Here is a 16,930-nt window from a genome sequence, read left to right on the forward strand (position 1 = left end):
TGAGGAGAGTCCTGATCAGCACACCTTTTTGTGTTTATCTCTTCTTTTCTTTGATTTTGTGTCGCTTGCTGATTGTTCTTTCTAGGTTCCAGGTGTACTAGAAATGTGAGGTTCTTGTCTCACCAGGTAGGTGATGTGATGAATGGATTGTCTCAGTGTCTGGTCTGAAGTGGTGATGCTCAGCTTCAGGGACAGCCTGTCTCCCAGAGACACCCTGTTGGTCCCCGTTGAGATGTACAGGTAATTCTGCTTGCGCCAGTTAAAGGTGACGTACGGATGAACAGTGATTTGCTGTTTGGCCTGCTGCTCTGGTCTCAGGTCAGCCTGCGTGGTCTCAGCCTGGCAGACGAGATAAAAACAAGTTGAGGTTTGTGACCGTTTTGTCTCTGCAATTTCGAAGATAGATCCTGATGTCCAAAGGCCTCATGGGTAGACATACAGGTCCATACATAACATGAAGACATTATGCACAGAAGACACCAATACAAACAATCAATCAATCAAGGAAATGAATCTCAGTAACAAAGACGTTATAATGTCCCAAATCACGAAATGGCCAGTTTGTATCTGAGGGATCTGTGACAAGGATGTCCATAATTACAAAAAACAGACCCACAAATACATGTTGTACAGCAAACTAGGGCTACATCTAACGATTATTTTTATTCTCAATTAATCTGACAATTAGTTGCTTTTTATTAAATGTGAGAAAATGGTGGAAAGTGTCCACCACAAGGGGATTCACTTTACTTAACTTCACTTTTTTCAATTAATCAGTTATCAAAAAGAATTCTTCCTGACTAACTTTCTGCTAGTCAACTAATTGAACTTCTACTTATCATTTTATCTCTACAGCAAAACCCGGTTCAATAAATAATAAAGAAATATTAGACTTGATCCCAAAGTTACAAGGATACCAAATATATACCCTGAACTTTGGTGCGGCCATGAATATCATGGCATCTTGGCATGGCATCAGGTGTAAGGTGTGACGGCGTCAGACCTCCTGGCTGTCAATCCAAGCTCACCCAGCGACAGGTGGCTGAAGCTCTGTGAGTACGAGGAGCATGCGGTCATACTAACAGTGATGGTTTGTGGGCGCTGATCGCTGGGCATGTTGATGGTGACTCGGGTGGTGCCGGCGGAGACGACCAGGGGCGTGTCAAGCAGATTCAACTTGACCAGGACGCTACGGGGCAGGGAGCCGTCGTGGTGGCTCACCTGGATCTGAGCAGGTTGGGGAAATCGTTAACACAAGACACTGGACAAAATACATGAAACACAGAAAATATGCAGGTGTAGTCGATAGATCCTGAACGCAGAGGGTGGTCCTTACTGTGAAGTCGAAGGGCAGGCCCGGCTTGAAGTACTTTGGTATGTCTTTGAAGGACACGACGTACGGAGACTCGACAATTTTGATGCCAGTCTTCTCTGCTTCAACCAAATCACTGCCTGTACAGGAGAAAAAACAGGGCTGATCAGCAGTAGATCAGCCAATAACCACAAAGCAGAATAATTTCATCAATCAAGACTCATTTTAATGGATTTTTTTAAAGCTTCTGAAGGGGAGTTTCAAGTTATTTTCACCTTATGGGTGTTGTTATTTGTTCCAGTGATTAAAACTGGAGACTTTCACGTCACTAAAGTTTTGGCATTGCTTGTTTTTGAAAACCACTCGTCTCTCTTTCAAACTCATCGCAGCTACGTGAGCCAACGTGTCCCACGTTTCCCAAAAGCTGAGACACAGGACAGACTTGATTACTTGAATTTGTCCTCTGGGCTGAAGGAGAAAAACAAACTGTTGCCTGATTGTGACATTTGGGGAAATTTGGTGTGACTAGGCTGTGATACAAGGAGCAAAGCAAACAGTAAGCTGAGCCTCAGCTGGTGTGACGACACACGGCAACAAGCAGCTCACATCACAGTTCGTCTGAGATCACATGGCAGCTTCCTGCGTCCTGTGAATGATGTCACCCATGTTTGCCGATTTTTGGAACAGTTTGTCTTCTTGCTTTTTTCCTGATCTAAAGTTCTCACCTGTCTTGGTGAGCACAGAGGCCTTGACATACACAGAGTTGCCCACCAAAGATCTAACGTTGGGATACGCTCTCTTGATCTCCTCCATGCTCAGTCTGACGACTCCACCGTCCAGCTGCAGGAGAGCACAGCGAAGAATTTCAAAACATTTGACAGAAATAAAAGCTTTTCTGACACCATTAAGGCTGATAAAAAGAATTATCGACCAATATTTAGAATTTCAGAAAAATCCAGCTTTTTATGGAGCTACAACAGGACCCCACAGTCTTCATAAGTGGAGCTTCTGGTACTGATACACTTCAACTAAAGCAAACTGAGGAGGGCTGTGAGATGTGGTTGAAAGCTCTAGAAAAAGTGGTCCTTGAGTATTTCCACAAGGAAGAGAAGAATTAACCAAAGTGAACGCTAAGGAGAAGCAAAACTTTGCAGTCGCTCCCATATGTGGCGGGAAAATTTCACGACATGCATCTGTAAACCACTGACAGCAGCTGGTGAATTTTGGGATGGAGCGGTGACTTACATCTGACAGCTGCTTCACTGAAGGCAACCTTATCATCTCTTGATTGATCTTCACTCCAAACACCACAAAGGCCGTCCCCTGGACTGGCTCCCCGTACAGGTACCTGAAACACAGTCAGCGGGTTTCATTCATTCTGACAGCGAATGAATATGGCTGAAGGACGCATAACAACGTGCGTGTGTGTGTGTGTGTGTGTGTGTGTTTGTGTGTGTGTGAGTGAGTGAGACCGACCTGGCTGAGATTTCTACTACCAGTTCACTGTCATCCAGGCTGAGGAAGGACTTCCTGGGCGTCAAGGTGACATTAAAGGCAGGAAGCACTGAAACGCAACACCATAAAAACATCATAAAAAGCTTGCATAACTGTATTACCCAGTGGTAGAGTTGTCAGAGTATAGTTTTAATTAAGCATTAATTTCTAACATTACAGTATCACAGTTTCTTATATTCCTGAGTTTACCTTTTAATATAAAAGACAAATAGTCCAATCACAATGCAGCAGAGTGGCACCATATAAATGTAATATGTAATACTTGTTTCAAACTAAGGTCTGCCTCTCACTGGTCAGATAGCCAATCATAGAATAGGATAATGTGGGGGCACTTTGGGTGGCCAATCAGATTTCGATGGTGGCCGGCTTCACCCAAGGCCTTATCCTGGACATCAGTCCCCTGTGGGAAAGGCTCCTAACTCAACTACCTCAACAACTGAGTTGAAAAAAGGTGATGCCTTCCGGACAAAATCATTTTTAGTGTGACAGAAAAAATGCAACTGATGTTATTTTTAAAAGCACAGTTTAACTTGACCTACCGTATTTCTTCACCTGGAACTGGGAGGAGAACGTGTTCTGTTGCCAGTGGTCAAACTTTGCAGTCACAGTCCATGTTCCTTCACTGCACAGAGACAGCACATAAAACAGAGGAAAACATTTTGTTTTAGGTGTTACATGAACAACTTAACAAGACTAAAATTATAGCCGTGCAATGAATGGTAGCATGTTAGCATGCTACATTTGCTAAACCGTAAACATGGGATTTGACCTATATTTGAGATATTTTAGTCTGGACCAAAGTCGTGGATTGACAGACCGACCAACAATGCTATGCCAAGAGCCAGACAGCTAGCATGGCTAATCCATAGTATCATTAGCATTTTAATTATGATCCCTGAAATGGCTATAGAGAAGTGAAACAGTGGTCAAGACATGTGGAGACCTCAATCTCACACCGATTTTATTGTAGAGGCTGTTTCCTCAAAATGAAAACCACGTGTCCCACAAACCCTGTCCCATTCCTTTCACTGCGCCTTTCACAGTTACCAAAAAATGACATTTCTAATTCAGTTTACACACACAAAAAAGTGATCTGTGATTAGAAGCACAGAACTACTGCTTCTGCACAATTTAAAAGCAAAGCACTGCCAGTGAGAGTTTATAATGTTACATGTAATCATGTCCCTTTTTTCCCCACAGTTGCATCATTTTTTATAAAAAAAAAAGTTTGATGCCTCACTCTAACAAAACACAAAAGACCAGAGACCATGCACTCAAAGTCTCTTCTGTTCGGTCAGTGCTGCAAAATGTGTCTTGAGCTTTTACTCACTGTCATTTCTTTTTATTATTATGAATGAAGTCCCCCTAGCGAGTGTTTACATTTTACTCAATTTAAACAGGGGCAGGTGGAGGCCTAAAATACACATTTATGAGCAGTGAGTTGCTGGTTCTAGGTCTTCTGGGTGATTCTCGGATGAAAGCCTTGACTGAATAACACTCCTCAGCATATTGTGCTGAGATGAGGATGTGATCGTACTTGACAATTTCAGAGAGAGGAAAAGTGTCTCCAAAGACGCCATCGACAGCTCTGGTCCTGGAGATCTGCTTAACCACCACATTGTCTGGATTCTGGAACACACAAGCAGGTCCTTTGAGCTAATAGGATTTATAATTAAACAGGATATCACAGAATATTATGAAAACCCACAGATACTCATTTAACTGTGACAGAGAAAATCAGCAGATCCTCAGAGGCTGGAACCTGTATAACCTATATGATTACTCACCGACAAATTTTCGATTGATCGTTTATTTGTTTACCTGGATATCTATTGTGACGGATGTGTCAAAGGCCTTGAAGAACGGAGAGGACACGAAGGTTCTGAACCGGACTGGAGAAGGAGAGAGAGGGAGAGGGAGTTTTCATGATTTGTACATCAGTGTTATGTTATTCAGGTGCGTTATCATCACTAGTACTTCTTATACCATCTCCTGGGTGAAAACTTGATTCTGATTGGCTACAGGGCGTCCATTTATTCCTGATAAGTTCCAGTGAATCTGCCTGTTAATTAATGTGTAGCCTGTATCTAAAATGAGTGACAATAGCAACAGGCTACAAAGCCTCGATTTACAATTTTAACCTATTTGGAGATTATGACAACGTTGATGACTGAGACGCAGCTGAAACAAACGTTATGTTAAATGTGTGATATGTGTCATTCATTCATTCATCTTGTGCTTTCATCAGCGTCCTTCGCTCTCACCGGTGTCCCCAGGGTTATAGATGGGCTTGTCTGTCTGGATGAAGATGTATCCAGAGTGAAAGGACACCATAAGCAGCCTCTCCTCAACGTGGAAGCCCTCAAAGTTCACCTTCAGATACACAAACTTGTTCTTCTTCTCTTCGCGATTCAAACTGTGGGAGGGGAGCTGGGATAAAATGAGATTCAGATACAGGACGGCGTTCAGAAAGCATCATGGTGACGACGACTCTTTATTATGAGGGAATGTCTGTTGTCATTGTTCTGCTTCTCCACAAACACTTTCAGTTTTCATATGAACTGGTATCAGTGTTGGATGTAGGAACAATTTTGGAAACAATGGTCGGTTTCCATCGAGGCAAAAAATCCCCAAAAGATATGTTTTAATTAAGTGGGGGCATGAAACTGAGCAACTCTCATCTTCACTCTTTATTTTCAGTTTTGATATTGGGGATAAACATCCAGAACAAAGTAAAACACAACAGAATTAACTTTCATTTCCAAGAACTCGTTTGTATGGATGCATGTCTATGAACTTTAAATCTTCAAAGAAAAATGCCGCCCAATCCAATATCATATTATAAATTCACTTCTTTTTTCCAAAACATGGATGGTTAGTGACTTTTAGTCAGTAACATTTATATGATCCTATGATCTACGATCCTGGTGAGTCACCTGTATAGTCTTGAGAGCGTGGAATCCATTTTCCAGATTGAGTGTGACAGAGTCCTGGAGGAGCATGGTGGTCCTTCTGAAGTCCTGGATGGAGATGGAGACAGTGACGGGTTTGGACACGCCGTCTGCCTGTAGGTAGATGTTCTCCTGGCTGTCTGTCCTCAGCAGGTCTGGAGCCAACAGGGTGAACCTGTGGGAAAACACACCATGAGGCCGGGGAAGTATTCATTGACTGGGTCGGCACTGCCTGAAGTCCTGTTTCCACTACCACTATTAGTACTACTTCATTAACTGCTACTAGACTACCCCAACCTCTGCTACTGCAAATAACAACAATAATAATAGAAAGTAATACATTATTACAGGTCCTACACTATCCTAAGTTCACAGGAAGATGATACGTAATCCAGCACAAATTATAACATAATTGGAGACCAGGCAGTCCAGTTAAATCATATCAATTCATAACATAACTGGGAATGAGAGAATACAATTTTAGCACATAGAGAACAAAGGTTCCCAAAAACACATCAGTATTTGCTTTGGTTTAAATAGAGCTGCGTGTGTCTGGTCTGTACCACACTGCTATTATTTATACTTTTAGACACTAAAACACAATGTCAGTACTTCCTGAAGTGAATTACATTCCTGCCAGCGAGCAGAAGGCTTTAAAATCAGCAGTCGGGATGCAGAATGCACAGAAAATATTTTTAACATATAACTAAATGAGTCAAACAGTTTTTTTGTTTTTATTTTGAGACACTTTTTGGTGTCTGGTCAAAACTTTGAGGAAGGACTCATTATCTCTGACAATGAATACAACTACTACTAATATTAGGCCACTACTACCTCTACCACTGAAAACAAACAGTACCTGTAATGATGATAAAATGTGTTAGATTGAGTTTTGAAAGATAACGATAACAAGAAAGAGAACTGATGCTAATTTACAATAAAGGTTAGACTATATATGGAGTAAAACAAAGCTCATCCTTCCTTCAGTCGCAGTAGTAGACTGTTTTATTAATGGCTGTCGACGAGTCATACCTCGGTGCAGGACTAACTTCGACCTTCGGGACTGGTATTCTGCAAATAAACAGGACAAGTATTAATTTCAGTCACGGCACAGCCAACAAAGGCAGAGATAGAGCACGTAGTATTATAACATGGCATTATAAGTCACACTGTATTGCAGACAGGAAAGAAAAGGGCATTTAAGTAGTTTTTAATTTGTTCTTGTCGAACACAGTGTATCCCGTAATTTATCCCACAACTTAAGAGACTAATACAAGTTATTGTGAGTTTAAGATGAGCTCAAGACATTTTTAAAGGCAAACACGATATATCTGTAAATCCAAGGCATTGAAAAAGTGAAATTTAAAGACGTTAGATGATGGCACTTAGAGTATGAATAATGAGTAATGATTCCAGAATTGGTATAAACCGTAAAACTCTGGCTTAGATTGTTGTTGTTTATTATACTGTATTGCTGTTGCTTTTTCTACGCCCAGCTTTGGTTACTCACTCATGGAGTTCCCAGAATCTATCCATTGTCGAAAATCTGGGGAGCAGATTGAGAAAATAATACCTTCAGAAACTAAAGCTTGTAACTGTGAATACGATCTCAACAGTGCACACACATACCTGTCGCGCCAGGGGGGTCTGAGTCTGTAAAGAAGACAGCTTCATTAGTAAAGAAAACACCAGAGACATAAAGTGTCCCCACAGTCAGCAGAATCAGAAAGTACCTTTCAAAAGCATCAAACTGTCCATTGGAGCTGCAGAAAAGCGCGAGAAATAAAATGTTGTGTAACGTCCACCGACCCATGTTGGCTGACGGGGAGCCTCAGTGGACTGTGGCCACGGGAGAGATGGTCAGCGACTATATCAGACCCCAAAGCCCCTCCTACAGTTGACCTCATCAACTGTACCCAACACTGAACAGTCAACAGGAAGAGGAGGAGCTACGGTTTCTGATCAATAACTCTGACCAGACACAAAAACACACTACAGGTTTGTTGGTCAGCAAACTCTCACACTCCACCTGCTCCCAAACCACGAGGGGTCCTTGATGGAGTCTGAGAAATAAGCATTAAACTTTCATTCCACACAGGCTGAAACACAAGATTTCTTTGCTGTTGTTTTTTTATATATATACTATTTTTAACCTACATTTCGTCGACGCCACCCGTCACAAAAGAACAAATACATTCACAATAGTTATCTGTAAATACTCATCTTTCATCCTCATTTTACTAACTTTTTTTTAACTCAACTAATTCAAAACCACAACAAGTTAAGTATATTGACAAGAAAGATAATCACATTCACAACCAATGTGTTTGCACTCTTTTTAAGCCAAACTTCATTTTATTCAAGCATGAATTTTGGCAAAGAACAGCGTCCACTAGAGGGCACTACCTCTGTTACACTAGCTATGAACTAATAATTCCATATCCTCATTACAAAATCCCATTACAGGACATTTCAGCAGTTATATAAAATCTCCAGCAATAGACGTTTGAGATGCTGTCACTTAGAATCCATCTTATAGTGTAAAGTGTGCTCATAGCTTTTATACTGAAAGGATTTAACAATTGGTGTTAACGCCCCTAAATGCCTGTATCACCCCACATAGGTGTTTTCACTTGCTGTGCATGATGAGACCTCCTCTCAGGAGTCTGTGGGCATGTACAGAATGAGCTGATTGACATTCAGGTGACTGATGCAACTTGAGCATTGCACTTCCCAACTTCAACCTGAGCAGACAACAAGATCTGAAAACACCTGTGTGGGTGCGCAGGTTAACACAAAAGACTAAATGGCCGACAACACAGCACCGCCTGCAGGCCTTGTTCAGACAGCCAGCCCAAATCTGTTTTTTGGCATATCCAGATTGATTTTAAGTCTGGATAACAAAATCCAGAAAACGCTGTGGCCACTCACACTGGGTTTATTTGCTTTACTCACAACACAACATACAATGATGATGTCAATTCCAGCAGGATTCACATGGGAGAAAGCTTTTTCTACCATGTTGTTAACACTGTGAATGAATAGTAGGCTGGCAGCTTTTCTTTTTAATCACCTGATGTTCCTCACTGAGTGATGTAGATTGTTGCAATAATATATAAAGTTTGAGGTAACGAACTCAACAGTTGAACAATATTTTACACAGTATTTTGCATTTAATTTTGCAAGGTGCCTGACAGTTTTGTTATCTGATCACACATGTGGTAATCTAAAAATCTAAATACCATCAAATAGCATTTTAAGCTAGGTCTGTAGTGTTTGGATGTTCTTATTTCACACATTTTGTTTTAGAAAGCAGAATATTTCCACTGTGACCAGACAGGTGGGTTAACCGCCACTGTTTGAAAAGCAATACAAGTTACAGCAGAGGTCTGCTGCTTGACAGTCATCATGTTTGTGTCTCACTCTCACAAAATGACATTTCCATTGACCTCCATTGGCTGAAAACAAAAACTGTCCCATTTTACTAACATTAAGTCTCATTGTCCAGGATCTGAATCTGAGTCACTGTAGTCCGCCACGAGGGACGTGACCACTCCTGAACTTCTGTCCTGTTCCTTCTGCTTCCCAAAGTCCTTTGCCTTTTTCAGTCCTTCATCTGCTTCCTCTGTGGTTTTGACATGTGTCTCCCTGGAGTCACTGCCATTTGTCTCTGTTACCTCCTGTCCCGCTTGTGTTGGTGATATACTTGGGGCTTCCTCTCTCTGAGTGACCTTTGAAATCTCTCCATCACATGTGCTGATTTGAGGGTGTGACTGTCTGCGGGTGATGGTGGCGCAGGGTTCAGTTTTGATTCCCGGTCCTCCTGTGCGTTTGCGGATCAGGGGGCTGTGCGAGGAGCCCAGGGCTTTGGCCACTGCGGCTTCTTTCCCCTGCAGACCGAGCTTATGGAGCAGACTGCCTGCAGCTCCTCCGGGTGGGGTTGAGATAGCGTTGAACCACGAACGAGAGGAGATCTCTTTCCGCTTGCTGTGCTGCTTGTCCTCATAGGCTGATTAGAGAGGAGAATAATGGGGAGTCGTAGTAATATTAGAATTCAGACTTTGCTCTGTTTACATACATGTACATCAAAGAATATCTAACTGTTAAGATACTGTTCGCTTTGCAAAGGACAATGTTTTCGGTCCCGTTAGAATGTGTTTTATGTTAGTCAGCTGGACAGCCAAAGAGTTTTTAAATCTAGCAGAAAGCTTGGCCATGAAACACAGCAGAAGTGATTGAGAGGATATAGAATTTTGTTTTTGAGACGAAGGATTTTTTTCCTTTTATCTATTTTTGGCAAATGCATCCCATCTAATGCACATTTAGATCCAGCAGCAGATTAAACATTTTGTGTTAGTATAATACATTCTTTTTGCAGTTGCAGCTCAAACTAATGTGGCCAAACAGAAAAGCCCTGCAATATATTCATTTTTCATGAAAACGTTTTCTATCAAAGGTGCTCATTCAACTTTATGGTTATGCTGGAAGCTGTAGTTTGGTGATGCTGTTAATTGTACTGCTGTGGATTATATAAATGTGGATGGACTAATTAATTCATTAAACAAAAATGTTAAAATACACAAAAACAAATGGGGCAGGCTTGATGCATGTGTTTGATTTCTAGCCAATATTCAAATGGGTTTGTAAATTTGAAGTTTCTCACACACATAATCTGTTTCCAGGTAACACACTAGGACCTAGGACTAGACTTTGTCAACAAATGTCTGTCTGTCTGTCTGTCTGTCTGTCTGTTTACAGCCTGTATGTGATACTTACAGTCTGGTGCCTGGTAGGTAAGCAGTGTTGCCAGTTTCTTGTCCTCCTCCTTCTCTGGCAGCAAGGGGATGGACAGGTTGGTCCTCATCCTCACTGCGTTGTCCTTCTCCTCCTGCTCAGCCAGAACTTTCTTCTCTGTCTGCACCACCAATTAAAACAGAGCCGTCACTTCAATACAATCAACAGTCATGCAATACAATCTCAAAACATGGCAAGATTTCAAAAGAAATCTCGACCTGGCATGACTCCCTCATGTGCTGCTGGGAGTAATTTTCTGATTATTATCTTCTTTGAAACTCATTCTGTGTCACTGGTGTTTGTATTGAAATGACAGAAGCAGGTAATGACAAAATTGCATGTTTTGCATAAACTACTCTTTAGTCCCAGTGCACAGAGTATGACGTGTGAGAAGACTCAATAATATAGGCTGGACTGTATAGAACAATACACAAAAAAACAGTGGTACTGCAGGTTTTCACAAGTCTCACTATAAATGTTAAAAGAAAAATTCAACAAAAAAACAGTGACACTAACTAATAACTATTGATGAACATAATCTTGGGTAGCATTAATACAGCAGTTAGCAGTCACTACCTTACCCTGAACTTCCTGCGGAGGGTGCTGTTGAGCTGGAAGTCATCCTTCCAGCCAGACTGGTGGTCCTGGATCTCCGACAGAGAGGGCAGAGCCTTCTTAAGCTTCTCCTTGTCTTTCCCACCGTGGTCAAGTTTGAACATGGCATCCGTCTCAAGTTTCTCCTTCTCTGCTCGCTCTGTGCAGACAGATGGAGGAGAGAGTTGATTAGAAAGAGAAAACAAGCATGCATAAGAAAAATCATGCAGCAAACAAACTGAAGAAAAACAATATCAACCCTGAACAGAAAAGCCTCAAGACATCCTCACAGTCTCAGAAGAGCTGTGCACTCATGCACACACTGCACGATTCAAACAAAAACCTTTTGTGTCGTTGTCATGGTGCTGATTTCCAACCTAAATAACACCATAAAGAAACACCGTACTGAACTGAGCAGGCCATTTATCTTTTCATTGATAACAAACATGAATACTTTACCTGTGGTGAGGATCTGCTCATTTTCAGCCATGTCCCAGCGTTCCTCCTTCCTGCTTGCCCCGCTTACTATTACATAGTCGCACGTTGCCGGATCTGTCTGCATCTCGATGTGGTTGACACATAGATGGCACTTCATCCTAAACCTGGTTGAGGAGACAAAAAAAAGATTTAAATATCTGAATTTTCTTATGTTAAGACGTTTTAAGTCACCCTGTCAGAGAGCTTCATGATGATTCAGTGTTCCTGAAGGAGACACTGTGAACTGCACCACGAGGCTTGGAATGTTTGTTCATGTCTATCGTCAGCATAGTCTGTTTGTGTTTACCTGTAGATTGGCGTGGTGTAGTAGTTCCCCACTTTCTTCTTCTCAGCATTGTAACGGACCCCTGTACAAGCAGAACATCAGTGTCATGGAAATCAAAAGACACTGTATGAGACAGTGAGACTGCACATTCCTAAAAGGGTCGTGTGTTTCTTCTGACTTACCCATGCCAATGTGATTTTTGCAGCCATCACACCAGATGTTGTAGGGCATCTCAAACCTTGATGGACAAAAACAGTTACAAACATATTCACTTAGGCTGGGTGTCGAGGAAAAACAACTGTTCTTACCTTTACTTCCTGTCTTTATTTTATTAAATGTTTAATAATATAATTTTTACATGTCCCCAGGTTTATTAGATATGTGACACATGCACAGTTAGATTCATCAGTTTATTCTAGAGTTTCATATTGATCGTATTTTCACCAAACACTTGCGGTAATAAAATACATTAAATGTTCAGATGCACTGTAGCATTTGTGCTTATAATTTGCTTGTATAAACATGTCTTTTTAAGACATAACAAACTAATTTTACGTATCTGATAACATAACAGTCTCTGGATTGTAAGTGACAATTTATCATTTCCAATCTCCAGCCAGCATCAGTATATAATTTCTGTAAATGGGTGCACTAACCTGATAATGAGGATGCCCTGGGACAGTTTCCTGGCCCTCTCCCGCAGAGCGTGAGTTTTATGGTAGCCATTGAGGGATCCATGCTAAAAACAAAGAATGATGGAAACATAAGTCGGTATCTATACACAAAAAGTGAACTAAAAAGACTGCGACACACTGGTCTGTGTGATCATACACACCTTAGCCGGATCAAAATCTGGAGGGTAGTATTTGTTTGTTCCTTTTCTTTCACCCTGTCAAGAAAACAGTACAACAGTACAAACTGATTACCCAAACATCCTATATTCTTGTTATTATCTGCATCTTGGCAGATACGGTTAATTTATGGACATTGTGGCTTACCATAGTGACGACTGGATCTCCACACCAGTGATTTATTGAACCTTTAAAAGATTAAACAGAAAAAAGGTTACATGAGAAGTGACAGAAATAGGGTCACACGCCGGTTAATTAGGTACACCTAGCTAAAACGAATGAAGTCTAATAACATACAGTCAACAATAACAGTCCTGCAATAAATCCTACATTTATGAAGGTTAGAGTGTTAGGTTTCTGTTGAAACTGCTTTAGAGAGGTGTTGAATTAACTATGTTCTTGAACGGTATTGCCTTACACAGAGATGTGGTTCTGATATTGGTTAAGGTGTTTGTTAACTAAGTTTGGTGAAGGACTGCTGGAGTAACGCTATCAGGCTTAACGTGGTAATTCGTTACAATCCATTATTTTACCACAGTTATTTAACAGTAGACGCTTGTAAACCTATGATTAGCTGAGCTGTAATAATGTAGATATAATTTAGAAATAGATATAATTTTAAGCAAAACCACGTTAAGCCTGACAGCGTTACTCCAGCAGTCCTTCACCAAACTTAGTTAACAAACACTTTGCTAGCTGACGTAAAGGTTATGTCGTGTACAATATTAGCTGTTATTAAGCTGAGAGGCTAACAAACGTCTTAACATCTTAATTTCTGATAGACGAGTGATGTCAATTACATGTCGAACGTAGACGCTTACATTGTATTACAGGGTGAATGAAACGTTCAGCTTGAAATTTGTACAGAATTTGGTATGACGCTCCATCAATACATGGTAACTCATGGGAGCTAAAGCAAGCCAACATTAGCAATTAGCTAGCTAGCCTACTAGCTTCATGTGTTAGCGTCCGCTTCGTGCAAATATGAACAACGTCTAGCTATATGACAACCGCAAACGAAACCATTTGTATGCCAATTTTAATACTGCTGTCATGCTTACTGTTGAGTAAAACTTAGTAAAAAACTTACTGCTCTTGTAGCTGCAGAAACAGCTACCTGCGAAACATCAGAGGGCCGATGGGTAACGAAGACGTAATATTTACGTTACGGAAATGGCGTCACAGTGCGGAGGATTGTGGGAAGTACCGGTGTCAAGTTGAAAAACGTGCTCAGAGCAGAGCGAATTATTTCCTATTTACATTGGCTGTTATCTGTCAATGTGACGGATATGGAAACTACAACGGAACCGCAAAAACGTTACATCTGCTCGTTTCCCGACTGCTCGGCGGCTTATAACAAACAATGGAAGCTGGACGCTCACTTGTGTAAACACACGGGGAAGAAGCCGTTCACATGTGACCGCGACGACTGCGGTAAGTCGTTCTGTAGTCCCTACCACCTCGCGCGCCATGAACTCAGTCACAGCGGTGTGAAGCCTTTCCACTGCACCGTGGAAGGCTGCGAGGAGGCCTTCACCACCAACGCAAACCGGACCAGACACATCAGCCGCGTTCACACAAAGGGGCAGAAGAAGTATGTCTGCCAATCTGAGGGCTGCGGGCTCGAGTTCAAGAAGAACAAGCAGCTCAAGTCCCACATGTGTGAGCAGCACACACAGCTGCCCCCATACCAGTGCACTTATGAAGGGTGCCAAATGCGATTCACCTTCCCCAGCAAACTGAAGCGACACGAGAAGGTGCACAGAGGGTACCCCTGCAAGGAGGAGGGCTGCAGCTTCATGGGAAAGACCTGGACAGAGTACCTGAAGCACAGAAAGGAGCAGCACAAACTCATCCTGAAATGCGACCAGTGCAGCAAGGTGTTCAGGGACTCTTGGTTCCTGCAGCAGCATCAGCATGTCCACTCTGACACGCGGGTGGTCTTCAGGTGCACCAGGGATGACTGTGACAGGTCATTCACCACAGTTTTCAACCTGCAGAGCCACATCCGCTCCTTCCACGAGGAGCTGCGGCCCTTCGCCTGCACCCACGCAGGCTGCACGAAGACCTTCACTATGAGGCAGAGCCTGCAGCGTCACAGCATTGTCCACGACCCGGAGAGGAAGAAGCTGAAGAGGCCTAAACCCAAAAGATCTCTGGCTTCCAGGCTAAGTGGATTCAACGAAACAAAGAAAGTGGTCTGTAAAAAGCGCAATCAGCCTGAATCTGTCCGAGAGTCTGCTGAAAAGAAGACCGATCCACCTGGTCCAGTTGAGTTGGTGTCCCTCCTGCAGGACACGTCCTTGCTGTGCAGCCCTGCTGTTGACACGCATGGACTTGCAAATGCCCTGACTACACCACTGACAGTGTAGAAAATGAATCATGAATGAAGAAGTCAGCACAGAAGTAAGCAGAGATTTTGGCTTGGAACCAAATCCTGCTGCTCCGTCCATCTGGGTGTCATCACCTGCACTTTTCCTCTGCATTTAAATTATTTGTGGAACTTCATTTTCTGGAGCCATTAAATCCACTTTTTTGTGACAAAATACACGTTTTGTATATATTGTAAATAGAAAAGCAGTTGTTGTAAAATGCTGAAAGTCATTGTTTATTTGACTATAAACTCTCGATGTCTTGATGAATGTGTTTTGTGTTTATTGCTCTTTTAAATCAGTTCAGCCCAATGTGATATCCTGTCCGGGAGCCTGATGGAAAAATTTTGGTCTAATCACTTCGGGCAAGAGAAGAGAGAGATCCCTCAGACTGTGCTTTTACTTGCAAGAAACTTTACTGAAGATACAAAGTTTCTGTCCTCAGACCTTCATCAGGTAAACCAGAGGGAAAAGAACCTGGAGAGGTGTTGGCTGTATCTGTCTAGGATGTTCTTTGTCCCTCCTACTTTTTGCAAGTAAAGGAGTGTGCAGGAATATTGATTTTGATATTGATTTTAGGAGTTTAAACATTTGAACTTTTAAATTTGCCCATTTAAAAGTTGCAATAGTGAAATGTATGTATATATATATATATATATATATATATGTGCATGTATATATACACACGTATATGTGCATGCATATATATATGTGTGTGTATGTATATATATATACGTATATGTGCATGTGTATATATATGTATGTATGTGTGTATATATATATATATATATATATATATATATATATATATGCCTATTTTTGAACACAAATAACCTTTAGAATCTTTGCTAAGCTTGTCCTTGTTTTTTAGCTGTATGTCTATTTTTATCTTCCTTTAAACTGTTCTTGGAACTGTGAAACTTTGAAAGCAACTTAACATTGGACTCATTCCTTGTGTGTGACATAATTTGCCACCAAAGCTGATTCTGACTGAACAATGAACATTGCTATCAAAGATCATGATACAGTATCTGTCAGCCAAAATCGATCTATTCATTTTGGTGCTGCTCTGCTGTGAACACTTGAATTCCTGCTTTCTTGGGGGTTTGTCTTTTTACAGTTTATCTCTTTCTGAATTTTTTTGCACTTAATTCTGGTTGTTTGGGTCAGCTGAGTCTCTACAGCTGTAACTGACCATCAAGTTTGTGTTGTGTGTGTTATCAGCAGGATTTCCCTGAACCTGAACTGTACTGAATATATTTCATTTCATTCTAACAGAACAGTTACACCATATGGCCAAAAGTAATGGAAATCTTCATACATACAGTTATATAACAGCACATTTCCAACTTTGTGGCAACAGTTCGAGTAAGCCCCCATTTCAACATCACAGTGCTTCTATGTGCAAAACCAGGACAAGAGAGACATTATTTCCCAGTTTGGTGTGGAAGTACTTGGCATCAAATCAAATCAAAATCAAATCAAATCAAACTTTATTTATATAGCACTTTTCATCCATTTAAAATGCAACACAAAGTGCTTCACAAGATAAAAGAATACAACAATAGAGAGAATAAAAGCATAATCTGACAGACAATATCCCACTTCCAGATATACACACATGTGCTCACACAAACATTCACAAAACACACACACACACAGTGCTGAGACATGGCAGAAGAACAAGAACTTGGCATCAACCCTTTCCATCACGTTTGCAATAAACTGGAATGGCAATTAGATGTTCAATGATCACACATGAGTAAACTGTTCAGGTT

The 16,930-nt window shown here is 41.3% G+C and overlaps 3 protein-coding genes across 3 annotated transcripts in view; 1 reads left to right on the forward strand and 2 right to left on the reverse strand.

The window, feature by feature from the left end:
* The window catches only part of LOC121604400 (complement C3-like), a 22,655-nt gene extending 15,064 nt beyond the window's left edge, over positions 1 to 7,591 (reverse strand). The window contains exons 1-12 of the mRNA XM_041933900.1: positions 7,512 to 7,591; positions 5,764 to 5,953; positions 5,092 to 5,257; positions 4,649 to 4,719; positions 4,365 to 4,456; positions 3,367 to 3,449; positions 2,789 to 2,876; positions 2,558 to 2,660; positions 2,038 to 2,152; positions 1,337 to 1,452; positions 1,084 to 1,227; positions 124 to 339 (exon numbers count right to left, since the gene is read on the reverse strand). Of these exons, the coding sequence (XP_041789834.1) occupies positions 124 to 339; positions 1,084 to 1,227; positions 1,337 to 1,452; positions 2,038 to 2,152; positions 2,558 to 2,660; positions 2,789 to 2,876; positions 3,367 to 3,449; positions 4,365 to 4,456; positions 4,649 to 4,719; positions 5,092 to 5,257; positions 5,764 to 5,953; positions 7,512 to 7,591 (1,464 nt within the window). The remainder of the gene's footprint in view (positions 1 to 123; positions 340 to 1,083; positions 1,228 to 1,336; positions 1,453 to 2,037; positions 2,153 to 2,557; positions 2,661 to 2,788; positions 2,877 to 3,366; positions 3,450 to 4,364; positions 4,457 to 4,648; positions 4,720 to 5,091; positions 5,258 to 5,763; positions 5,954 to 7,511) is intronic.
* A 568-nt stretch (positions 7,592 to 8,159) lies between these two features.
* yju2b (YJU2 splicing factor homolog B) lies at positions 8,160 to 13,954 on the reverse strand. Its single transcript, XM_041933141.1, has 10 exons — positions 13,871 to 13,954; positions 12,928 to 12,968; positions 12,765 to 12,818; positions 12,586 to 12,668; positions 12,112 to 12,167; positions 11,951 to 12,011; positions 11,626 to 11,768; positions 11,154 to 11,326; positions 10,555 to 10,693; positions 8,160 to 9,787 (listed from the first exon to the last, which is right to left on the reverse strand). Exons 2-10 carry the CDS (start codon positions 12,928 to 12,930, stop codon positions 9,276 to 9,278), a joined length of 1,224 nt encoding a protein of 407 aa, XP_041789075.1. The 5' UTR covers positions 12,931 to 12,968; positions 13,871 to 13,954; the 3' UTR covers positions 8,160 to 9,275.
* A 28-nt stretch (positions 13,955 to 13,982) lies between these two features.
* Positions 13,983 to 15,627, forward strand: LOC121603873 (transcription factor IIIA-like). The gene has a single exon (XM_041933142.1). It carries the CDS (start codon positions 14,070 to 14,072, stop codon positions 15,150 to 15,152), a length of 1,083 nt encoding a protein of 360 aa, XP_041789076.1. The 5' UTR covers positions 13,983 to 14,069; the 3' UTR covers positions 15,153 to 15,627.
* Positions 15,628 to 16,930: the final 1,303 nt, after the last annotated feature.

This window comes from Chelmon rostratus, chromosome 3 (assembly GCF_017976325.1).
Source record: "Chelmon rostratus isolate fCheRos1 chromosome 3, fCheRos1.pri, whole genome shotgun sequence".
Classification (NCBI taxonomy): Eukaryota; Metazoa; Chordata; class Actinopteri; order Chaetodontiformes; family Chaetodontidae; genus Chelmon; species Chelmon rostratus.

What these genes read in the sequence shown, in the direction of transcription:
- yju2b (XM_041933141.1), bottom strand. An exon ending in CAGATTTTGATCCGGCTAAG is followed by an intron (nt 12,669 to 12,764) that starts GTGTGTATGATC and finishes CTTTGTTTTTAG; the next exon opens with CATGGATCCCTCAATGGCTA. An exon ending in CCCTCCGCAGGAAGTTCAGG is followed by an intron (nt 10,694 to 11,153) that starts GTAAGGTAGTGA and finishes TTGGTGGTGCAG; the next exon opens with ACAGAGAAGAAAGTTCTGGC.
- LOC121603873 (XM_041933142.1), top strand. Translation starts at nt 14,070, where the DNA reads ATGGAAACTACAACGGAACCGCAAAAACGTTACATCTGCTCGTTTCCC.